This window comes from Artemia sp. Qi Xiang Cuo, chromosome 21, assembly GCF_049724085.1.
Source record: "Artemia sp. Qi Xiang Cuo chromosome 21, ASM4972408v1, whole genome shotgun sequence".
Taxonomy (NCBI): domain Eukaryota; kingdom Metazoa; phylum Arthropoda; class Branchiopoda; order Anostraca; family Artemiidae; genus Artemia; species Artemia sp. Qi Xiang Cuo.
This window is the reverse complement of record NC_142814.1, coordinates 49,741,756-49,768,291: the sequence shown is the minus strand read 5'-3', so window position 1 is coordinate 49,768,291 and position 26,536 is coordinate 49,741,756. Positions and strand designations below refer to the sequence as shown.

Below are 26,536 nucleotides of genomic sequence, written 5' to 3'. Positions count from 1 at the left end.
GCAAACATAAGTGTTCGGGATAATTTTTCAATTACTTTCATGTCAAGGGAAAGGTAACCATGAAGGGAAGAAAAATTTGACTTTTGATTGTAAAATATCACCAAATATCAGTTTTATAGATGATCAGACTGCTGGACACTGAATCAACCTTATGTAAGGTCAGTGTCACTATTGGATCGGTCAGAATTAAACCCTCAGTTTGTTTATCTTAATGAGCAGTTGCTAAATATTTAGAATAAGACTGTCCACTTTAGATAAAATAATGAGATAGGTTTTTTTATCCATTTTAATCCTTCACGCGTAAAATATATTTTTTTATACCCCATACGTTAATTAAGAAGGTAATTTAATCAGCAATACTCGTGTGGAAAAGGGAAAAATCAGGAGGTACTTATAGCAAATAATAATATTGGCTGATAGTATATGTAAGGATGTGGAACTACAGCATTGTTCATAGCCTATAAATTAATTTTTTTTCATAGCCTTTAAATTTTAAGTTAATTATAAATTTTGAGGATTATCGCATACATTTTCAAGACGAACTTTTTTGAACATACCAATGGAATTAAACTATTCGAGGAAATCTCCTCCCCGCTCCTCTACAAAATTTTCCCGGGGAAAATTCACCCATAAACTTAACTTATCATTTTTATTTCCAGGTATATAATGACGCCGCCAACAAATTAGTAATGCATGAAAATATTTTACTTCAAACCTTAGGCTTTGATGCAGTAATAGACCATCCACATACACATGTGGTAAAGTGTTGTCAGTATGTCCGCGGTAAGTTTATTCACAACTCTGGTCTCACCCTTTTTTCTTCCAGTTCTGTACCGGTTGGTAGTACTAGCATTATAGTCAAGAATTTTCTGGGTGGACAGAATTATGATAATATTCCTTTTAACGTTGCGAAGAATGCCGCAGTCAAGACCCTTTATAGCCTAAATATATTGCACAATATAGTATAATATATATAAATATTCTATTGGTTTCTAATACATAAAAAGTTTATAGTTTATAGGGATAAGATCAGTTTTTGTCTAATGAAGTGTAACTATCTGGGTTGAATTCGTATTTTGAGTCAGAACAAACACAAAAACTTTTGAAACGGTGACAAAGGCATAGTCAAGAGGAAACGCGGAAATTCATACGAAAGGTGAGTAGAAGAAGAAAAATTCAAAAATGTAGAAAAATGGGTAAAAAAATCACACAAACAAATAACGAAATTTATTATTAGATAAAAAAAACTATTATTGCTACCACTAAACAACTCGCTGAAACACTACGTTATCCGATGCCACCATAGCCGCGAACGCTCCTCCTCCATCCCAATCGAATCCCAAGCTTGCTTCTTCTCACCCTCCCTAGAAATTCTAATTAAATCCTTTGATACTACCTGTTCTTAAGTCATTCGGGGAGGATATGCATTTTCATTATAGGAAGAAGTAGTGAAGAATAAGACGATAATTGAAATGGTTAAATCAGAACTAATCTACTTTTTTCAATGTTTTTGAAATAAATTTATACGAAAAAATTATTAATATTATTTTTTTAGTTAATAAATAATTTTTTAAAAATTAATAAATAATTTTATTAATAAATAATTAAAATTATTAACAAATGGTTTTATTCGAAATAAAATTATTTCGAATTAAGGGAAAGGAAACAATCGATTGTCTATTACTCGGGTTACCATTTTTTTTTTTTTTTTTTTTTTTTTTTTTTTTTTTTTTTTAGTGCTAAAATATAAAAAATCTGGGATAACATATTAATTATTTTATTACGTGTAGTTTTAAGATATTTTGTCTCTTCCGTTTTTGGGACTTCATTTGAGGTGCACTCACCTATTTGGGTGCACTTTTTAGGACCTCATTTGAGGTGCACTCACCCGTTTCGTCTGATATAAGTAGGAATTAAAGCCATAGTTGCTTAAAGCTTTTGTAAGCCATTCTGACAGAAAGTTGTTTGTAACAGTTTATTATATTTCGTTTTTGCGAGTTAAAAAAAAAAAATGGATAAATTCTTTAACAATTTGAAGCATTTTGGGAAACAAATTATTGATGGGTTTTGAGCGTGGAATTCATAAATTTTTATGAGTAGGGGATAGGGAGTACCCTTAGGCAAATTCCTCAAATGCACTGTTATTTTCACTAGTTTTTGCAAACAAATATTCTAATCAGAGTACATGGTCAAAGGGTGTTCCTATGGTTAGATATGAACACGATTCAATAAAACTGAAGTAAAGTGTCATAATATTTGAAAGTTAATTTTTATTTGAAACTTACTTTAAAGTCTAAACTGTGTTTACTATTGTTTTATTTTTCTTTTGAGTCCTTTGGTAAACGAGGAAATTCTTTTGCCTGCTTTTGGGGGTTTTTCCAACACGTCTTGAAAAGATAATTTTGTTGCAAATTTTCGTAACATATATTTCCTTATAGAAAAAGTCAATGTGGAGGATATTTGGGACTGACGATCTAATTTTTCTTTAAAATTTTTTAGCAAATTGAAAAAAAAGAAAAGATTTGTTTTGAAGCGTTGCAACTTAGCCAGGGGCTAATAAAGAATATACAAGTCTGTGGTAAATAATTCAAATATTTGAAAGTTTATTTTTCTTTGAAATTAAGCTGAGCTTAATTTCGAACTTCAAGTTGTGTTTGCTATTATTTTATCTTCTTTTAAGAAGATAATTTTTTTTTTTTTCAAGTCCTTTGGTAAACGGGAAAATGCATTTGTGTTCTTTTGAGAGTCCTTCCAGCCCCCCCCCTTTTTTTCATTATTCCCAATTTTTTCGACATTCTCTGAACTTAAAAATCTACCGCTACTACTAACAGCTAATTGCTGCATAAAGCCGCCTATGGCCAACCATGACGCGCACGCTGCTCCTCTGTTCCCAGTCTATTCAATGCTTTATTCTTTGCCTCATCCCTTGAAGTTTTCTAATTCCCGTTCTTGTGGCCCTTTCTCCTTCTTATACCCTTTCCCCTTCTTTCTTTCTCCCTTCTTATACCCTTTATTGTGACCCTTCCCACCCCATTGGGAGGCGAGTGGGGTACTTTTTTTCCCCAAAGAGCCAAGAGCGGGCCAGAAGCATAATTTTAAGTAATCAATTCGTCAAATGTGGCTAGCCTTCTGAACCTTGCTTGTATTATAGTCGAAGGAAGTGAAATCGAACCATATTTTTTGTACAGATTGCTGTTTGATATATGATCAAACAAACGTATGCCTAGCGCATCTTCTTCAATATTTCCAACTGCTCACGTTTTGAAACCCCACTGGGTCTCTTTTATTAGCGCAGCTTCAGATATCCTAATCTTAGTTTCAAGACTTTTCTTAACCTATTCTTCCAAATTCTGATAAGCTCTTCAATCGGTCACTTGAAATTACTTTCTATATTACATAACATATTTCGGTACTTTCATTCAAAAATATGGTATATGGTATATCTGAAGAGTCGCTGAGACTCTTCATGTTGGTTTTGATGACTGATGTAGATTCTTCTTGAGATTTTTCATGATTTTGGCTTTCAAAATCAGCCAAAAACTTTCTTTCTAGATAGGTATAAACTAACTTTATTGTCGATATAGTTCCTTTGATTTCTTTTTTAATTTATAAATATAATGATGTAAATGGCAACACTTCGTTATCATAAATTATCCACCTATTTAGGAGAATCAGTAAAATTAATGATATATATAGACAGAGGTTTGCTCCCTTTTTAGATAAATTATATACACAAAAAAACAGACAAATACAACGCACTGATCCCCACATAGGATCCCTGGTCTGAAAGGAGATTGAAAATAATGAAGAGTAAGTGATATCAAAAAGAGTACAAGAGAAAGAGGGAGGGGGGGATAAACCTTGTTAGTACAGTTTTTTTTTTTTTTAAAAACTTGTTCATGCTTAGTTTTGTTTTGTTGTTAGCCTGTTGTGAGTCTCTTTTTGTCTGTCAAACCTGGTGTCTCTAGAAATTGTTATTCTTTTTAGCATTATTTTGTAGATCTTTTATTTTTATTGGGATTTTTTGAAGCTGCTGGTTTTGTTTCTGATCTCCTATTGTATGTCTTTTCTCGTTTTTCTTTTTGTTCTCTAATTTTGCTTTTTGTTCATTTATTCGTCTTATTTTTCCTTTCCTTTTTTTCTTATTAAGCGGTTCAGCCATGAATATATATATATATATATATATATATATATATATATATATATATATATATATATATATATATATATATATATATATATATATATATATTTATATATATATATATATATATATATATATATATATATATATATATATATATATATTATATATATATATATATATATATATTATATATATATATATATATATATATATATATATATATATATATATATATATATATATATATATATATATATATATATATATATATATATATATTTATTTACTTTATTCAATAACGGAGGAAGCCATAGGCTTTATATTAGGTCATAACGAAAATATACACATTGACTTATCAAAATATATTTCAATTATTATTTAATTACTTTTGAACAATTTGACAACTAGTATATTCATCCTAAATCAGAATACATTAGCCACACTGTATTTGTCAATGTTTTAAAAAGCCCATTAATGTTTTCTTTTCAAATTTTTCTAGTGCAATGTATAGCTAATTCTTTGAAATAATTAATAGTAAAAGTTCTTTGTTACTTTTTTTTGTCTTGAAAAATTATATAATATATTTAGAAAATATATGAGTTGAATGCACTCATTTTCTTCGAAGTAGGTTTCATATCTTTACAGTTGTAACGTTTTAGTGTAATTTCTCAAGGTATTCAATAAAATTGCCATTTTGGGATGGTTTAATCTGCAATATAGCTCTGTTATATCGATTCGTGATGTCTGAGAAAAGATGTGTTGTTTTCATTTGATGTTGTTTTCTTGCTAGTTTCATCATACACCATCTACAATGTTATTTTTGAAATTTAACGTTCAAAAATAGCTTTCTGCACAAATCCTGGGTTCACACAGTCATTATTACTTCTTTTTTTTAAGACTTGTTGAATGTAACTTCAAACAAAATTGTAATTTTCCTTACGGAAATATTTTTAAGTTCAAACCCAAAACGTTTGGGACGCATAAGAGTGAACACTGACACCGTGGACAAGAGAAATCGCCAATGCCATCTATGTTCTCGAGTTGAATCGGTTAATTACATACCTATATCCATTCTTTTAGTTTTTTTTTCAAACAAATTAGAAAAACTTATGAAACAGTTGATATCCCAGTTTCTGAAGAGGAAAAGATTTCTTAATAATGGCCATTTTCGGTTCAGACCAGGGCACTCCAAGCGAGATGCAATAAGGGCATTGACCTTATGGGTAGACAAAGTACTTAATCCTAGCCTACTACCTACAGCGAGTCTGCTTGGTATCAGACCAGCATTTGATAGTATGCAAGATTCGATTCTTCTTACGAAGCTGGAACATGTCCTTTAAGAGGCGAAGTTCTGGATTGGTTCAAGTCATTTCTGAAGAATAGCAAGATTTATGAGGGAAAAGATAGAGGAAACGGTGTTCGTGTCAGCTTTGGTCTCCCACAGGGCTCATATATTACGACCACCGCTGTTCCTGGTTTACGTTTATGATGTGTAGTGTCGAACCTGGTTCGCAAAAATCTACACTGCTATAACCTACGCTGTAATGAAGACTTTTTTCAGCCCGAAGCTGACAATAAGTAGCTCATAGCGTTTGCAATGATATTGTCTGCTGTGAAAACGATAAGACAACGCTCATTTCTAAATTGAGGGATGTCCTGGAGGAGGCTTATTTCTGGATGAACGATAACCGATTTGTTATTAATGTTGGAAAATTTTATGTTTTATTCTCTACCCGCGTCGGAGGTGTGCAACCTGAGATATGTGGTATCCAAATATCCAGAGATCTTATTAGACGACCAGAAAAGTATTTTGAATAATACCAGAGAGACCTCCTGCAAAAATAGAAAACACTGATCCTCCTATACAACGCTGGTATAAATTTCTTTTTTACTATATTTTGCATTGATCTGGATATCGATTATCAATTCTCACATGTAAAAGCTTAACTCAATTCACCAAAAGATGTTGTTAATTGAAAAAATTGAAGAGAATTTGTTAGAGGAGTCACTCACCAACTCTTATACCTGACTTTCCTAATTTTGTTTTCAGCTGGCAAGCTGCCAGCTCCATTTAATACATTAACTCGCCCTATCTCGGACCAGCGTAGTTTGTATAATTTTAACCCCTAATGTGCTGTCAATGGTTCTGGAGGATCATTATCCTTTTTAAATGCTTTGGCTAAAGCTTAAATGCTTAAATGCCAGCATCAGAGAGCACGTGTTTTCGACTTAAACGGATGGCAATTTTTGCAGCATTTTACTTTTTAAATGAGAAGGTTTGATCTTTCAAAATGCAGAGTGAAAGGTTAAAGTTAGGGTTCAATGGCAAATAATGTGGGGAAAATATTACAAAATTTATAGTACCAAAGGGCTCCTAAAATCCAAGGAGAAAATGTCGAAAAAGAAGGAAGTAGCTAGTAGGAAGAAAAGGAAGAATAATCAGACTCATATGTCCTTAGCAATGAGGAAGAAAGAATCTAAACAACAACAACTTAACATAAAGAAAAAGGAAGAAAATTGAAATCAAAGAAAAAATTGTTTTCTCCTTTTTTGTTCTTCTTCTTTATTTCTTGCTCTTTTTTTGAGCTGTTATGGTTGTATGCGATTCTCGTTCTTGAAGTCAATGTGCTGTTAATGTCGCTGGAGGATCTTAATCTTCATTTTAAACAAAAGGCACCCTAAACCAAAGAAGAAAATGTTGAAAAAGAAGGAAGTAGCTAGAAGGAAGAAAAAGAAGAATAATTAGACTCTCTTTTCGTCTGTATACAAGAATATATCCTCCGAAATGAGGTAGAAAGAATCTAAACAAAAAGTACTTAAGATAAATAAAAAAATGAAGAAATTTGGATTCAATGGTAAAATCGTTTTCTTTTTATTTTATTTTAGATCTCTTCTTTATTTCTGCATTTTTTTTCTTCTTTTTATGCTGTCTTAGTTGTATGCGATTCTCATTCTTTAAGTCAAAGTGCTGTTTATGGCTGTAAAGGATCTTAGTTTTTATTTTAACCATAAGGCTCCCTAAACCAAAGACGAAAATGTTGAAAAAGTAGGAAGTAGCTAGAAGGAAGAAAAAGAAGAATAATTAGACTCACTCGTCGAATGTATACAAGAAAAAATCCTCCGAAATAAGGAAGAAAGAATCTAAACAATAAGTACTTAAAAAAAAAATAAAAAAAAGAAATTTGGATTCAATGAAGAAATTGTTTTCTCTTTATTTTGTTTTAGATTTCTTCTTTCTTTCTGCCTTTTTTTCTTCTTTTTTTAAACTGTTAGTTGTATGTGATTCTCATTCTTTAAGTCAAAGTGCTGTTTATGTCTCTAAAGGATCTTAGTTTTTATTTTAACCATAAGGCTCCCTAAACCAAAGAAGAAAATTTTGAAAAAGAAGGAAGAAAAAGAAGAATAATCAGACTCACTTGTCGTCTGTATACAAGAATATATCCTCCGGAATGAGAAAGACAGAATCTAAACAATAAGTACTTAGAATAAAAAACGAAGAAATTGGGATTCAATGAAGAAATTCTTTTCTCTATTTTGTTTTAAATTTCTTCTTTATTTTGGCCTTTTTTTAAACTATCATAGTTGTAAACGATTCTCATTATTGAATTCAGTGTGCTGTTAATGGCTCTGGAGGATCTTAATTTCTATTTTATTCTCTTTAGCTTGATTTTGCAATTTATTGTTGGACTTAAAATTAATCGACTTTACCATATTTTAAAATAATTTGGTTACTAACCACAACATTTAGTGAGTATGCGATAATCACTAAACAGAACAAATAACTGTTTCTTGGGTAATATTTAGGTTGTGTGGACCCTGGGTAACGTGTTTTGATTTTTGAAAACCGAATAGGGGTGAAATGTACAAGAAACTTAGGTATACCTTTTAGTCAGTTTAAGAGGTAGGCCTATGCCCAATTACGCAATTAATTTGGGCTACTTTGAGTACAGTGGTAACTTTGAAATTGAGTTGCTTAAGATTGGCTTTTCCACGTTATGTGTTCTATTTTCGACAATAGAGTGAGAGAGTGAGGTGTAAGAGTTTAGTTTAAGAGGTGCACCCAAGTACACAATTAATTTGGGTGCTTTTTTCCCGGGCCATTTTCCGATTTGGCTGTACTTGTGGCGACAATCCATGGACCACCATGCAGCGAGCAAAGATTTGGCCCAGACATCCTACTTCATGGCCACAAACAGGTGGTTATATTTTATTGCCTTGTTTATTTAATTTTTCAGCAGCATAAGTTCATTTCTATACTTGTAATGGGAATAAGTGCCATGGGTTTGAATCTCAGTAGCTGCGTTCATAAACATTTGCTGAAAGAAGAAATTACCTTTTGAAAATTATATGCTTTGCTATTTGTAATTATTCTGGTGTCAAATAAAGAATTAAGATCCAACTCCTCCCCCTTTTGTAATCTCTTAGAAAATTTAGACAATTAAAGCGATAAATAAATTAAGATGAATACAATCACATAAGATAATAAAAAAGTATGTAATTCATTATAATTTTGAAACTAATTAGTATATATAGTACTAAATGCCTTTCCCTTCAATTAACTTTTTAAAAATATATTTTAAATAAACAAAAATAACAAATATATAAATTAAAATGAATAAAATCACATAAAATGATAAAAATGTATGTAATTCATTATAATTTTGAAACTAATTAGTATATATAGTACTATAGTATATATATAGTATATATATATACTATACTATATAGTATATATATAGTATATATAGTATAGGCAGTACTAAGCGCCTTTCCCTGCTATTAACCTTTTAAAAATATATTTTAAATAAATGTGAATAATGAATGTAATGGTTGAACTACAATTATAAAAATGCGACTTTCGGCGTAAGATACTTTTTTAAGCAATTTTAAGCAGTTACAGTACTATGATACATATGATCTAGAAGTGTAGACAAAAGTATATGAAAGCCCAAGAAATAAAGAGTATAGAAATGAATTTATGGCGTTGAAAATGCAAGTGCATAGCTCAAGTGTCTACTTATACAGGGATTAATAATAAGCGGTCAGTATGAATAATGACAGTTGAAAGTTTCATTTATCTTATTTAAATTTGTTTTAATGTCAAATAGATTTGGCGTAAATGTTTGTTCTTAATCTTTGGTCTTTCGTTATCAGACGATTATAATCACAAGTTAGTTTTTTAAATTATCACAAGTAAGAACTTTGGGCTTTAATCACAAATTCATCACTTAATCTATCTAATATTTTTCTTTTTTCAGGGGTATTGCTTAATCTGAGGTTTTAAAGCATCTTCATTGCTAAAATATCAGATTATTTTCAAAGGGTATCTTCTAAGGGTAAATATAAGATTATTTTCTAAGGGTATCTTCTAAGGGTAAATATCAGATTATTTTCTAAGGGTATCGGGTAAAAATTTATGCTGTAGCAGCTCAAATTACAGTGTATTTAAGGGATCATTTGAATTATATCGTAATACAATCATGTTATTTTCAGACACAATGTAAGATCACCTGGATTTGGGTTTATGGAATCTGGGATTTTTGGTATTCCGTATATTGGCTACAGCAATCACAAACTAATCATATTGTCTGTTATCTTAAGTATTTTATGTCTGAGGCAGTGTCGTTACAAGCCAAAATGTTTGGGGGGGGGGGCAGGAGATTTTAACGACTGGCTGGCCATTTTTACCGACTGTTTTTTGTCAATATAATTAGCATACTGTCCGTTTCGAATGCAATACGTGAAATCACTGCACGAGTCGGTAAAACCGCTGCATTTACCAACCGAGATTTATATTTCGGTGCATATCATGTCTCTATTTTAATGCTTATTATTTAACCAAATAGAAAGTTGTGGCGCTATCTGTAAAATCACGGCAGACGTCGATAAAATGCTGTGTTTACCGATCAAGTTCAAAATTTATGTAGATGACACGTCAGTATTGTGGTCTTTGTTGAACCGAACAAAGAATTTTAGCGGCGTCGGAAAGATTGTGACGCAAAGCGCCACGATTTTACCGTTCTTTTTTACCGAATGACCAAAAACATTGGGGAGGGGGGCGTCCCCCTCCCCCACATACGTGACGGTCCTGGTATGAGGTTTTATAAAATCTTCATATCAAAGCATTTTAAGAATAAATTTAAAATTTTTGTGTTGAATTTTGAGTTTTAATGTTTTTGCAGCACATATGGATTATATTATAATATGATGAATTATATTATAAGGAGCAATTTTAAAATGGGGACAAATTGGAGGTGGTTGCAACAATATTAGCGCTTATAAGACAAAATCATCTTTATTTTGACAATTAAAGTTTTATTTTGTAAACACCCGAAACGTGAATAGCATTTCAATACAGATTTTAGAAGAGGAATGATCATATCCGTATGATAGGATTTGTTCTAAATACGAGGTACGTTCAGGAGGTTAATTATGTTCCGATTACTTTCCGCGGCTGTTCTGTGGTCGTAGTTCATTGCATGAGCGGCAGTCATTCTGGGTTAAGGCGAAATGACGCCTCTAAGCTCACTATCAATAAATTATATTAAAATATTAATTTCTAAATATAGTATCAAGTAACATGGAATCGGTTTTCTGAATTCTGAAGGGATTATGAGTTTGGTGGCTTGTCTGTTGACACGTATCCTTATTGTAAATTTAAGCTACTCAATTTTTTTTTGTTTCTATTCAACTGTTTTGAATATTCGAGCCAAACACCTACGTGAATTTTTTCTTGGGGTGGAGGGTGATTGCAAATTTGTGGAAAACGTAAAAAACATGAGAATAATTGAGTCAGGCGGTGAATTTTGGTGCTTTAACGAAATCTGTCCACGTACGTGCCTTATTAATATCAAAATCACAGCCCACTGTAATTAAAAATCAAAAACGGGTTTTTAAGTAGATTTCTAGATGTACAAGAATCACCACTTGACACTGGTTCTAGAATGGTGACTAGATTCAAGATTCTAGAATGGTATCCATATTATAAACAGTGCAATAACGCATACCGGATAGACAGACTTACATTCGTTTTATTATAATATATTATTACAGTAATTATAATATTTATATTATTATAACAACTAAATTAGTATTTAATTACTGTTTGTTCAAGTTTCTCCAAAAGATACAGTTATTTATAGTTCTGACATTTGAATTTGGACGAACTGAAAATCGAACATTCTATTAAAAATATTCATATAAATTATAATGATTGATGTTGAAAAAATAGATGGGGGAAATACGATTAAAATAAGTGGAAAATGAAATAAAAATTAACTAGAAAACAAAAATCTACTTTGTATATATAACACCACAACCTATTTGCAAATATTGAATTGTAAAACTGCATTTTCTATAACTTCATTAATTTGGTATTTGACCTAATTTTTTGAATACTTTTAAATTTATAGGTTTTCAAATGATCTTAAATTGAAAAATACTGTAGTTCATTGGAAAATTTTTCAGGGGATCATTATCCGGAAGTGGGTGGGGTATCATATCAAGTCCAGAAATTTTTTCTGCTAGACTGCCGTGCGAGTGTTAATTACTATGGAATACAAGGAAGTAATTTTGTCTCTGCGAGTAAGATCTAAGGGATTAGATTTTGCCTGGGAGTTGAGTGAGTAGGAGGAAGGACCGTTTTGGGAGTAAGTATTGGAGATTGGTCAGGGTCTGGACCATTTTGGGAGCTTGTATTGGAGATTGGTCAAGGTCTGGACCATTTTGGGAGCTTGTATTGGAGATTGGTCAGGGTCCGAAACCGATTGAGCTTACGACTCTAATTTAATAAACATTGATGATGTTTTTTTTTAATAATATAAGTCTGTTCATTACGGCTTCACATCAGGGAGCCTTTATCCATTGGAAAAAAAAACAAAAAAAAACTAGATATATTAGCATTAAAAAAACGATGTTGGCGGTAAAAAAAAACTTTCATTCATTTGTGCTCTAAATATCTTTTTCTAACTGTTATTTTTGTAAAACTTAAAAAAGCAGTGATTAAAAAGAATGCGGAAAAAGGTGTTGATAGCATCGCTGGTATTTAGCAAAGAGGTTCCTTTGTGCTACTAAAAAACAAATATAACGAATAATGTATCCGGGCACTAATTAAATATTTTTTTTTCTGGGTTTGGGGGGGAGGGTTGATTAAAAACATAAACAAATAAACAAGCAACTTGTATGTGATATCTATTTGATTTCTTGAAATATTCTGAAAGGAGGGAGTCAAGTCCCCTCCTCTTTAAGTGCCTGAACGTATCTTAATTTGTTTATATTCTTCATTATACTAGGAGTTTATGAATCGTAATCATCCTTATACCATCGTTATCTCACCTAAAGGTCACATCTGACACTTTTACTTTTCTGAGATAATTGCCAAAGAATGTTTGTTAAGCTGTTCTCAAAAGGAGGATCAGTAGGACAGTTTATGTCTTGGTAATTATCCAAGAAGGGTGAAAACTTCTGATATGACCTTTAGCCATAACTGGGAAGATATGTCGTACGCATGTTTACGCATATATCGTAAACTGTATTGAGTGGCGCGGCGGTGAAACGCGAAAGTCGTGATATCAATTAAATTTAAAATTTACGTTTCGAGTGAAATGTGTCTGTTACTGAACTATACTGCAAAAATTATGTTTGTTTCCCATCCAAAGTACAGGTAGGATTTTTTTTTTTTTGGTCTGGGTGTAGAATGTAACAAAAATATTAACACTAGTAGAAAGTAACAGTTTATACTGTATAATATTGAGATAAGGAGAGTCCCAGAGCTTCTCTCTCGCTCGGATACGCATTTCGAGGGCTTGCTCCCAAATACCTCCTGGATACGGGCTTGTTCAAAGTGCTTCTGTTTTTCGATATGTTTGATAATGACTATAATAAAAAAAATTTTTAGAGTTTAGCAGAAAACGAGCTGCACTTCGGCCAATTGTGTCGGAGGGTACGAGGGCAAAATTTCAATGTTTTATGATACTGGTGTGCAATATTGTGCGCGGTGGGAGTGCAACCAAGAGTTCTATGGCGAGGGGTGTTATTTACGACTTCCTTTTGTTGCCCTTGTAGACACCTTTTCCCTAACAACCCTTCGTCGGATTCCTGTAACTTCTTCTGCTATGTGTCCGTACGACAAGAATTTAGGGACAGTCCCTATCCCGGCATATTCTATTCCGGGGGTCGTTCAACTGTCATTCATATCGCGGATGTTCAGTTTTCTTCCTTCCCTATGACCAGTTCAATCTGTCCCTGTATTACCAAGTTTCGCTATTTCTGCATTTCAGGGTTTCTGCAGCGAGTTTAATAAAAATCTGCATCAAGACTCTCTTGAGAGACTCTCAAGAGTAACACTCTGGTGTCTTTTCTTCTTCAGTAATAGAGGCTGTCGGGAATAATGTGGCCCATTTGGCCACAAAACTGTCAAGAAGTTTTCTTTCTAAACCACAACAAGTTGCCCCTGGCGCAAACGACGGAGTTTAGGGTCAAGATTCTTTTTAAGGTGAATGAGTTCGTTCTTTATTATGTTGCGGCAAATGCTGCAACCAAGATAGTCATTTATTTCACATAATATCAAACCCGACACCCCCAGCCCTGTTTCTTCACAACGCTTTGATGAATTAAACTAGTCTATTTGTTTTCAGCCATGCGAATGAGCTCTTACCACCGTTGGCCCCCATTTTGCACGCTTCACCCATAAATGTATATTCCGAAAGAAAGGAGGTCAGATTTCTTGTTCATATTCAGCGGAATCATAGCTACCAAAACCACTCATGTGAAGTTAGAATAGATTTAGCTCCATATTGCGCGCTTCATGCTATTTCATCTATATATTTATATTCTTCCAAATGAAGGAAATTCAGGGCTAAATTTATCTTCGCCTGAGGCAGTATTCATTGGGAATAAACTCATTTGGCTTCAAAACTGTCAAAATATTTTCTTTTAGTCGCTTTGGTAGTTTAGAATCCTAGGCTTTCCAACACTTTGAAATGTAGCTTTTTTCAAGCTTGCTGAATTGTAATATTGCTCACCGGGGTTCTGCATTGGTTTTCATCAAAACTTTTCTCAAAATCAGTTCGGTATTTAGAATCCTAGGATTTTCAAGACGCTGAACTGTAGCAATTCTCAAGCTTGCTGAATTGCAATTTTGCTCCTTCTCTCTGCTAATTCCAAGCTCATATGTCCCAGCGATACCAGGTTCCTCCATCAGTTTTCAGCAAAATTTGTATTCGGACCAGTAACTGTCTCTAGTGCCTTCCTCTTCATTAGCACGGGATCAACCGAATTGGCTTCAAAACTTTCAAAAACTTTTCGTAAAGTTGATTCGGTATCTGGAATCCTACGCTTTTCTACACACTGACCTATAGCCCTTCTCATTTTTGCTAATTTGCAGCCAGCTATAGACAGCGTATTCCTCTGTGCCCTGGTTGTACTTGCATTATCTTAATATGGTCTCACTATAATGTCTATTTACCATACTAATGTAAGTGATTGAAGTCCAGATACTTGGGGATCAGAAAATTTTCGGGGGGGGGGGGCTTGAGCTTCAAGAGAAAGAAGCACTTACCGTACAAACATCTTGATTTTCATGCATTATTATTTTTTCAATTCTAAAGTCAAGACCGCCATGATCAATAGACGATAGAAGCTGCTCTGCCTGTCCACGATCAAGTGGCAAGGTCAGGTGGTCAGTGGCAACCCCCATTCTTCATGGAAGGGAAAACCAGGTAGCCAGATGAAATGTTGGTATTACAGCATTAGAAAGTATCTCGAATTGTTTCAGGGATTTTGGAAGCATGGTCTCGATGGAGTTAAAATTGGTTGGAGTCTTTTCGACCATATTGTAGAGACTGCAACGAATCGAAACATTCTGTTCAGCAGCTTCTCGATGCCGAGAGCCTAAACAGCATGTGTCTAGTATTAATAATTCCACAAGCTTTTCCATATATGTAGGAATACTTACCACTATGTTTTAGCTTTTAAAATTGTTATTATAATGAATCGTAAAACTCAGCTTCGCAACACTGCTATTTATCGGCGATAGTGAAATTATTTGTTTGACTAGACAAGATCTTTTACTGACAAAATACATGATAAATAATTTTCTAAACTGGTCGACCGGGAGCAGGGCTAGATGTGTCGGCCATAAACATAGATAAGAAAATGTCGAAATAACAAAGAAAAGCATACAAGGTAGGAGATAACAGAGGAGGTCACCCCAGCGCGAGAACGCCACAGCTATTTTTGATGAAATTAATGACGTATTTAATGGGTTTTCGTTTGGTGACGGACTATTGCCTTTTTTGTTATCTCTCATACTTAAATGATTATTTATTGAGTCTTCATCTGCGTGGCTTACTGATTGGTTGTTGTTTATTCAGCTAATGTGAACGATTAACTTTTATGTGTAATCCAAGTCTTAGCTGTGTCCAATCAGCTGCACTGTTGCCATGTCTCTAGTGAGGAATGTATAAGCTAAAAGATGATATCTTTTTTGTTTCAGCCTTCATCTCACCACTATGTGCCTTCAGTATTCACCCACCGTTGTAGCCTGTGTGTGTATACACATCGTTTCCAAATGGACAAATATTCAGGTATTTTAGACATTTTTAAAAATTAATTTTTTTTCATTGTATTTTCTCTCCTTACCGCTCGGATGGAGTCGTATGTAAGACATGCAAATAGTGAACTATACTCCTATAAATAAAAATAATTTGAAAAAACCTTAGAGATTGGAAAATACATTCAGAAAAATGTATTTTGTTTTAACGTTCTTGTATTTGCGAACATAAATTGTCTGGGAGATTTCGAAGAACCCCATTTTCTTTGGAAATTTGGAATTTTTGGGTAAATTTGGGGTATTCCCTGAAAATTTCTTTGAAATTTTTGAATTTTTGGGGAAGTTTGGGGTATTCCCTAAAATTTTGGTGATAGTGGAAGTTCCCCGAGTCAAAAGTCTATTGGATGGGCTTGTGCTTTCTCCTTATACTCACTCTGGTCGGTAATTTTTTTTCGTTTGCTCCTCGCATGACTTTTTTCCAATAAACCTGTAAAAAAAAACAATTGCTCCAAGACTATCCTGGTGAAATGTCACCTTTCTAGTTTGAATTGGTTAATTCTTTTTTCAGTTCATTAAAACATGCTGAAAGGTTTTTTGTGGAAAGCCGAACTAGTGTATTTTGGAAAAAATTCTTTTGATAAAATCAATACTTTGGTAAATTACTAAGATAAAAACCAAAGAAGCAGATCTTGGAAACAAAGGATCTGCAGCCAGTAGGAAGCAAAAAACGAAAGAAAAAAAAATTGGTGCTTGTATGATATACGCCCTACCTAATGTTCTTCTAATATGTTTCTCTGACACTCAATCCTAATGAAATATACCAAAGTAAGATAAAAATATAATACTTTAGAATTTTTTTTTAGCTATATATTTGCACATTGGCGAGGGGGGGGGGTAAAGTATAGCGGGTCTGCATCCCTAATATGTTAGATACAATTATTCTGCATATTATGTCGTAAGAATTTTTTCTAACTTCACACTGTCTAAATACTCCCCCCCCCCTAATGTGAAAATATATAGCCCAAATTATATATTTTTCATGTATTCTATCAGTTCTCTTTGTCTTGTCTCACGCAAAGCTGAAAGAAACTAACACAAAAAAAAGAAGAACGGTTTGTATAATGCATCAATAATGAACAACTTGAGCGGTAGGGAATTTATCATACAAATACCAAAAACTTGAACAAATAATTTGCCTTACATAACAAGGCGTCCTTCGTAATCAAGAAAGTTCTAAAAAATTAGTTCTTTTTTTAACACTGAAGACGCCTTGTTTGAAACAGGCGAATAATTCTTTCGGCAAATTTGTTATTCTCATTCTCCATGAATTGAAACTTGATTTTCTTTTTGAGTGATTTTGTTTTCTCTTCAACAGATTCCACCATCCAGTGAAGGACGAAACTGGTGGTATTACATTGACAAGAGTGTGACGTTAGAAAGACTCGAAGCATTGACAGCTGAATTTTTAGAGATTTTTAATAAATGTCCAGCCAGATTAAAGAAGAGGATACAGAGTGGGACGCAAGGGGTAGCTGGGTCTTCTTTTCCCGGCTCACAACTCCCCCTATCTGTACATCCATCTGCTGGAGTCAAAGTTCCTACTCATAAACCTCGTAAGTTCCTTATTTGTTTTGTTTTCTACTTAAGGACATGTGGTATCTAAAACTTATGGTTCAATTTTTTATCTCTCTCCCTTGTCGGTAAATTGGTCAAAGGACAAAGATTCAATTAGCGAAATCTCCTGGAGACTTAGTTATCAAGATCAATGAAGTATTGTATTTGTGTCTCTTGTTAAATTTGAAAAGTTGACACTTTCAAACGAGCAGGTTTGTCTGTACGACTACATTACACCTTGACAGAAGAAAAAAAAAGTACAAGAGACGGAATCTTGATTGAACTGGTAATTTTATCAAATGATGACAATTTTATACGCAGGGAGAATCTTCCGAGGGATAACCGTCTAGGTAGGTTAAATTAGAAAATTCTGCTCCGATTAATAGAAAATAACAAAATTCACACTTCCCGTTGATGCAAGTCTCATGAAAACTGAATATCTCTTCAGAAACTGAATAAAACTGAATATAATAATATTCTAATAAAACTGAAATAAAACTGAATATCAGGCTTAAATTGAAAGAAATTAAATGGTTTGTCTAAGGTATCAGGGAAATTCAGTGTCGGCTTTTAGTTTTCTCTCGTTTATTTAAATCTATTATCTAAGTTCTACAAGTCATATAAAGGCCGCCAACATAATTCTAAATAGTTTGACTACACAAACTAAAAACATTTATAATGGGCGAGATAGGGCAAATAGGCGCCCTATTTATAATAGGGCGAGACAGGGCAACCACATCCCCTTAACATTTCTTTTTTTCTCTCTTCTTCTTTTGTGGGTAGCACTGAGAAGATAATCTCTAGCTTTAAAGATTCACCTGTGAAATTGAGCGAGATTAATTTTTTTTCTGAAAACTGACGGAATAACTAATATGAAATATAGTAAAGAAATTCTATAACTAAACTTCTAGTTAAATTATATTTTAATTTAGAAGGAATTTAAACTAGAATCAACTCGTTGCAGCGAGCACTGCTGCATAAAAAATTAGCCTAAGAAAATAAGAGGCGTTATAGGCCAAACAATTTTCTTCAGAGGAAGGTGCTGTGGCGCATAAACTGGTGCAGTGCACCAAGCAGTGTACCTGACCCAAGAAACATCTGGACACCACTGTCAGTGTACCACCTGGGCAGCGAAAACAAATTCTGTTTGAACTGGTAGTTGTGGTGTATAAATGCACCAGGACGCACCAAGGACGCACTTGGCAGATGCACCAGGACGCACCAAGGGTAGTGGAAATAAAAGCTGTTTGGATTGGTAGATTTAGTGCATGAACTTGCACTATGCACTAACCTGAACCAGGAAGTGCCAAAGACAGTGAAAATAAAATCTGTTTGGATTGGTTTGATGTAACTTGCACAAACATAAATATTTTGATAAGTTACATATTTGAAAAGTTTCGCTGTCACCGAAACTTTTTAGTCTGTGTATCAATGATTTTGCGGAGTTCCTTGGAAAGAGATGGGCCCCAGTTGTATCACTAGCGAATACCCTATTTTCTTTTCTGCTGTTTGTTGACGACACGGCTTTAGTGGCCAAATCAGCCGAGGAACTCTAAACTCTTCTGAATTTAACTGAAGCTTGCCTAGAATCGAAGAAGATGAAGCTGAATGCATTTAAGACAGAGATTGTCATCTTCCAAAGTAAGAAGCCCAATGGACCTCAGGATTATTCATCTACTTATAAAGATAAGGCAATAAAAGTGACCCCAAGGTATAAATATCTGGGATTCGTGGTCGCAGCAAATGGGAATTGGATCGAGCACATTAAATTGATGATTCCACGTGGCTTGTGCTCTACTTCGACAAAAACATATCATGGGAATTAAAAATATGAAGATTCACAAGTAACTTTTTATGACTAAAGTCCTACCAGTTGCCCATTATGGCTGAAAGTTGTGGGGAACTACTACTGTAAAACAACTGGACTTTTCAGTTTATGTATTTTAAAAGAGTTATAGGCCTCCAAAATAATTTTAGTAGTTTAGTCCTAAAGGGTGATTTGGGTTTGCAGGATCTACGTCATCTGAGGACTATACAAACGATTAAGTTTTGGTTACAGGTTACGCGCTTGCCTGATAACCGCCTGGCGAAAGCCAGGCGGTTATCACAGAGATTGTAAGTCTCTGTGTAAGAGACTTTACACAGAGATGTTGAGTTTTACCAAAAAGGCAGCATGGCCAAAACAGGTTAAAGCCCTGTTGGATAATGCTGGTTTATCATGGGTATGGAATAAAGGGCAGGGTCCTCTAGGTAAACCTGAAGATTTTCTTGGTAAGTTTGCATCGCGCCTTCGGGACCAAGAGATTCAGGTTTGGCTAACGGGTCTGGAAAAGTCTAGTAGCCTGCATTTTTATAGACAGATTAAAGATGTGTTTGGAGAGGAGTTTTATTTGAAGCTGAATTTACCGTGGAGAACCCTTAACTATTGGTTGCAGGCGCGGGCAAATTGCATACCACTGAGTAAAAGATACTGGGAGTCTTATGATGAGGGTGGCTCGGGAAGTAGGTGTGTCTGCCCCCTCTATGGGGAGTTTGGGGATGGGATGGACCATTTTCTGAGTAGATGCAAAATTTTGGTGAATTTTAGGAATAATTTTTTTCATGGGGATGTACCGCTGCTCCCGGTTGTTTTGGGGACTACTTCGAGGGACCTAATCATTGCGTCAGGTTGTTTTATAGAGAATAGTCTAATGGCGCGGAAAGAAGCTGTAGTTTATATTTGTTGAGTGTTATTGTTCTTTCTTTATTTTTTTTTTATTTTTTTTTTTGTGTATATGACCACTGGTTTTTAAATACACGCATATATATATATATATATATATATATATATATATATATATATATATATATATATATATATATATATATATATATATATATATATATATATATATATATATATATATTGATAAATAAAAGAAAATCACAAATTCAATTTTTCATGGAAAAGCTCTTTATTTTCAGTCACATAGTTTTGCTTATTAGCTGGTGGCTAATCTAAAAAAAAGTGCATGAAAAACCATAAAAAAGAAGCTAGAAATATATGGCGCCAGACAACTTACCAAGGTCTAGCTTTCCTTTGAAGATTTAGTTATTTTACGGAATCAACAGAAGGTTAATGTTTTTATTTTATTTATAATTATATGGGGTTTAGCGCACTTTTTTGAATTATAATTAAGCTATTGATTTTTGTCTCTCGCATTAGGCTAAAAATTTAGGCCAAATATGCTAAAAATTGAACAAAAAATCTAGACGGGAGAATTATTGAAGTGTTTTAAGCGTTTCTTTGAGAGAGAGAGAAGGATTTATTGAAAAAAAAACAACATAGAAACAAAAATTATTGTTACTTCCCCTAAAAAGCAAAGCTTGTCCCTTTTCTTCGATAAATTTGATAACTTCAACAATACTAGACCCTGGCACCGCGCCGATGAGGAAAAGACTGGCGGCGGCGGGGCCAAAAACAGCGCGCCGCCAGTAAGAGGTCGGCGGCGCGCCTCCGGCGCGATCAATATTGACCACAAAAATTAATGTTTTCATCAGTTTTTCTCGAATCACAGCTTAAATTTACAACAGATTCGAGCCTATTCACGAGTTCAAAACTTCACAAGTCGCTGGCTGGAAACTGGTCTTTTTCGTTATTAATCAAGAGAAGTAAAAATCTGGGAGAAACAAAATGGCTGTGGCGTTTCAGAACCCTTGCATAATAGTTGAAGTATCTATTAGCTATGTATTCTTAACATCAATAATTATCAAAATTAGTATTGTTTTTTCATTGAGCATTGCTGTATACAAAACTTCAAATACCATACCACAAAATTCGTCAGTTATCTGGGTAAAAACTTTGAATATAAGTTTGAACTTAGTTGCTTTATTTGTTCATAATGCCCTTTCCTATATCTTTTTTGTCACCTTTAAAACAGTTGAAACGGGCGACTTTGATATTGATTGTTTTTTTTTTTTTTTGCTCTTTTGGATTCCTAAGAAGCCTTCTTGTATTAAAAACTGGATTTTAATAACAATTGAAAAAAATACATTTTAAAGTTTTTTTGGCTTCTTTATAGAATATATGTCTTGTAGGCTAAGGCTGAACTGCTGCTTTTTTTATTGCTTTTGGCTGCTCTTTTGGATATTATTCATTTTTTCTTTTGGGGATTCATTACAAATTATAAACTCATAAATATCTGATATCGGCTAAATTATAAACTGCATCCAAAAGGAGTAAATTTATCAAATTGAAAAATACATGATGAACACCACATGAGAACACTTCAATTACAATGAAACAAAAAACACTTTATGGTTTATTCGGTATGAAGAAAAATGAAGTGCCAGCTATTTTCTTAAAAAATGAAAAGCTCATCTGTTTTAAATGTAATTAAATGAAATAATATGCAGACTGAAATAGCTCCAGGGAGATGTTGGGATTTTCTTCCTAGTTCCTCACTTTTAATCCAAGCAAAATGTTAGGAGACCTAGTATCAGTTATTGAATATAAGCTTTGATTTCCAAATGCTCACAAAAATTACCAAACTTAAGAAATTCGCAACAATAAGTCACCTGTGGTCAAAATACTCAAAGACTCCTCTTTGATCCACACCCAGGCTCAAAGCTTCTGCTATGGTCATATCCATGGAAATCTCCAAAGAGTTTCTTTTTAAAATAGCTTTCAAGCGTAGTTAGGGATATTTAGCCTTTTTGCTTTTCTTCAAAGCTTTGAAAAAGTGTTATAATATTCCGAATTTTACATTTGTTATATTTGTGCATATTTTTGGTCATCATTTGTGGGGTGATCGAATTTTTTAAACCACAGTAGATACGTAAGAACGCTGCAACATCTAGAACGCTGCAACATCTAGTACCCTGAGGTCATAAGACTGTCAAAGACTCCTCCTTGAACCTCCCAAATTGAAAGCTTTTATTATGACCTGGCCTTTTAATGTAACTTGGGCATTGGACCAAGGGCGCCATTGTCACTCGAGCGCAACGTTAGGTGGGGATGTCGATATCGCTTTCGGCACACCAATTCGTTTTAGTATGAATCTGCCTGGTACTTATGAATGAATGTTTTCAAAGTAAACTCATTTCACCAATAAGAAAAAAAATGGGTTGGACGCATGTGTCCCTTTCCCTTTGGACGATAAAACTATACAAGTGATGTATCAAGTATAACTCAGGAAAATCTTGTTAATTTTTGTCAACTTTTCAACTTTTTGGCATCCCTGCTTTCATTAAAAAAATATCAAGGTACTATCAATTAAGTATAATAACTTCCTATGCCCCCCCCCCTCTGGATGCCATCTTGATAGGATACCGTCCCTGCTTCAAATAAAAAAAAAAATTAACTTATTGGCATCCCTGCTTTCAAAAAAAAAAAAAAAAATCGAGGTATTATAATTTAAATATGATAGCTCTCTACCCCCCCCCCCTCCTCTCGATACCACCTTGATAGGTTGCTGTCTCTGCTTTAAATTGAAAAAAATTAGCTTTTTGCATCCCTGCTTTCACTAAAAAAAATTCGAGATATTATCATTTAAATATAATACCTCCCCTCCCCCCCCCCCCCCCCTCTGGATATCACCTTGATAGGATAACGTCTCAGCTTTACATTAAAAAAATAATTTACTTAATAATTAACTAGGTCACTATATGGTTCAAACAAACACGCAAAAGATCCAAAGAATCTAATTAAAAGGGAGAACACACAAAAGCCAAATTAGGCCAGTAGCCTATGAGAAATCGCAAAATACCCAAGGCAATGAACAAGTCCCAACGGGGGGGGGGGGGCTGGGTCTATCAAAATATTTCGAGAAAGAAAAGCTCCGACTTTGCGGTTGACGCAATAAAGAATTGCCGAAAAATTAATTTAAAATCAGCCGAACGCCGCCGCCTGTGCCGGCGCGCTGGTGGCGTAGCTACACTTCGGTGGCGGTCGATCGGGCCTCTCGTCCACGGTGTTCGGTCGATCCGCCGGCGCGGCGCCGGGGTCTAAACAGTACTATCAGCTGATAGTGACTCAAATGTGTGAAAGCTGATATAAAATAGAATAGGTCATAAGAGTTGTATGTTTTCTAAGCTTTGTGTGGGTGACAGGGTGCTTCCTAAATTTTGCCATCTAATGAGCTAACCTTGACCTAGTTAATGCAGGCTGGATTTTGAATCAAAATAACGTGAAAAAAAAGAAAAAAAGAATACTAATTGATTATCACTTACAGAAAGTTTTCCGCTATAATCCTATTGCACAAAAGGTTGACGAACTGTATTTTTCACAATCTAGGGGGGGGGATTTTTTCTTTATTTTCTGTTGAATGGAAGTTCCGGAAAATTTTTATTTACCGAAAATACAAAAAAAGAAGTTATTTTCAAAATAAAAGGGAGCAAATGACCTCCCCCCCCACCACGACCATCAATTGACGCCCCCATAGGCAACTTAGAGTTTTCTACTTTTGTAAGTAGTTTATAAACTACCCGTCGTTAACTGAGTTACTTTAGTTTACATTTAACTAAAACAAATTTGATTTAATTTTAAAGTTTATTAGATATTGTTAAATTTAACTAAACCTAGTTTAAGCTAAACTATTGAACGTCCAACTCTCGTAAGCTTCCCACTCTCTTTGGGTTGAAAGAAGAAAGAAAGAAAAAGATCAAGAAATAGACAGAAAAAAGGAGCCATAGATGACGCAGAGGGCGACAGGTGGCAAATTTATCCCCCAACTTTGCGGCACTTGGGACTGAACCCTGGACTCCGTATTGCAAAACTGTGATCAATTGACTGAGCTATCATAAGCTAGATTAATCCGGACTTTTTTTCAGATATACTTGAATATATAAGTATATTAAAATATATATCATTTATGATATATTACTTACAAAATATTTCTATTATACTACAAGTTTATTCACTTTCATCAGTCATTTAAAGCATTACTTAATTTTTACAGTAATCGAAAAAATTTCTTTTTTTCTTGTTTTTTACTTTCTTAATTAACTTTTACGTTTAATCCAGAATTAAAAAGAAGTGACGAAAAAAAAACTTAATGAACTAATAATGGGTTTCAATAAGACGTGTGTGTTGGAGAAAGGTGGAGGAAGATAGGTATTAAAATCTTCCCCTCTCCCCTCCAAATTTTAATTAGGAGATATTAATAGAGCGAGAAGATAATAATTCCCATCTTATCAAGCTAAATTGCTAAAGATCCGACTTTCATTAGTCTCATTCTCGTTACTTTCTTTGTGATATCACTTTTATTTTCTTATAATTTTCAGTTTTTATTTCGATTTTATTTTACTTATCTATTTATTTTACTTAATTTTCTTTCTTTAGACGTACCTGTTGAAGAGCATGGTGCATCAACTTTAGTGCACAGGGATCGTAGTGGTCAGGTAGCATCCAGCCATAGACAATCTTTACCGAAGCCACAGTCTCAATCTCAACCAGTACCTACTCTTCAGCGCCAGATGAATGGCACAAAGCCAACTCCGCAGCTGGTCAAGCACCCTACGCAAGCGCCATTGCCGCCACATACGAGACCTCATCCTATACAGCCATTGGCTGTTGGACATACGCCAGTCGCTTCAGGAGAGGTAAGGAAAATACACCTTACGCCATGCCGTTTTTCAACAATTATGTACTTTATTTTTTTTTTTTAGTTTATTTATTTTTTTTGCCACATAAAGCAAACGCTTTATTCAATTAATATAATTTTTAATATGAAATATAATTTTTATAAATAATTAAATATAAAATTAAATAATTAAACATAGTCATGTTTAAAATCAAAACTATGACATCATCAGGGAAACATCAAATAGATCCTAAAGCTTTACCATTAAAGTGCCGAGTAAAATAAGTGACAAATTGTTTACGATATCTCTCGGTACTAGAAGCTGGGCAAATCATTAATTGTGTACCATTCTTTTTGATTGGTACAATTCTAGTGCATGGACCTTCATCTGGGGGGGGGAGGGGCTCTCAAGGAAGGGTAGCAAATCACGATGGATTGAAGAGTCCGAACAATTTAGTTCAAATCGACATGTCAACTCAGGTCTCAAGGAAATCTGATTGGAGTTGTTTCAGTACATGATAATATATTAAATGGTTGTTTTATCAAACGTTGAAGTTATAGTTTTAATAAGTTCTACCCTTTTTGTATCACGGTTGGGGGATCAAGTATGTATTTTTATTTTAGGGGGAGGGGGGCAAAGTCGCTAGTTTTTTTGTTTGAGTGGGGGAGGGCAAGGCAATTTGTATTCTATCCTCGTGAGGATTGGTTATCATCCATCAGGTTCCAGTACTGGTAATAAATAATAAAAAGCAGTTTTCAATATTAAAATAATGTATTTTAACACAAATATATACAAGCTCTGCATACAGCACATGTGCTGCAAATATTAACCTGTACTTCAGTGCTTCGTTGAGGTGCTGCAAATAAAAATCAAACGGAGACATAAGCCACCTCAAACTATTTACCTGTTTCAGATACAAAGAAAAAAGACGTGTTCCCCACCAAATTGAACTTTCAGATAATTTTGTTAGAACCTCTTAAATAGTCTTGTCACTATGATTTCAGCTGGGATTGAGTTTCAGATATTTGACGAAATATGACAAATAGAGGGAAAAATCTTTTGATTTTGGACAAATTTAAAAAAAAAAAAAATCAAAATGAAAGGTTAATAGTTGAGAATAAAAAGAAAGAAACTCTCAAATTGTAAAATATACTTGAAATGTTTAGCAAGAGAAAAATCTAAAAAGGGAAGAAACTGTCTTGTTTCTAGATTCTTCTACGTGTATGTACATGAATTTACCCAAGTCAAATTTACCCAATGTTTACTCAAGTCAAATTTACCATGAATTTACCCTCATTCGAAATAAAAGTGAGTCATTTGGTAGTTACAGTTTATTTCTTTTTTTTGAATAATATGAGGAATAACATATATATTTTGAATAACAAAAAAGAAAAAAAAATCGCAGAAAAAAAACCTTACATAATATTTAATATGATAAAACAAATAAATGGAAATATTTTAGTAAGCGATGCCGAGGCTCTACGAAAAATAGCAAGACTAAAAAAACGAACTATGTGATCAAATTATAAAATACAAAAAAAAGGTAAGTAAAGAAGAACCAAAGAAAAGAAAAACCTTTCCTTTAAATCACGCCTTTTTTACCTTTTGTTGCTATGTCATATTCTGAGCCATTAAAAAGAACTCAACAGCGGATTAGTTCT

At 33.8% G+C, this 26,536-nt stretch overlaps 1 protein-coding gene across 1 annotated transcript in view; it reads left to right on the top strand.

The window, feature by feature from the left end:
• CycT (Cyclin T) overlaps positions 1 to 26,536 on the top strand; it is a 99,928-nt gene that overhangs the window by 57,421 nt on the left and 15,971 nt on the right. Inside the window, exons 3-7 of the mRNA XM_089107280.1 lie at positions 660 to 783; positions 8,298 to 8,343; positions 15,642 to 15,732; positions 17,074 to 17,311; positions 24,634 to 24,893. Of these exons, the coding sequence (XP_088963406.1) occupies positions 660 to 783; positions 8,298 to 8,343; positions 15,642 to 15,732; positions 17,074 to 17,311; positions 24,634 to 24,893 (759 nt within the window). The remainder of the gene's footprint in view (positions 1 to 659; positions 784 to 8,297; positions 8,344 to 15,641; positions 15,733 to 17,073; positions 17,312 to 24,633; positions 24,894 to 26,536) is intronic.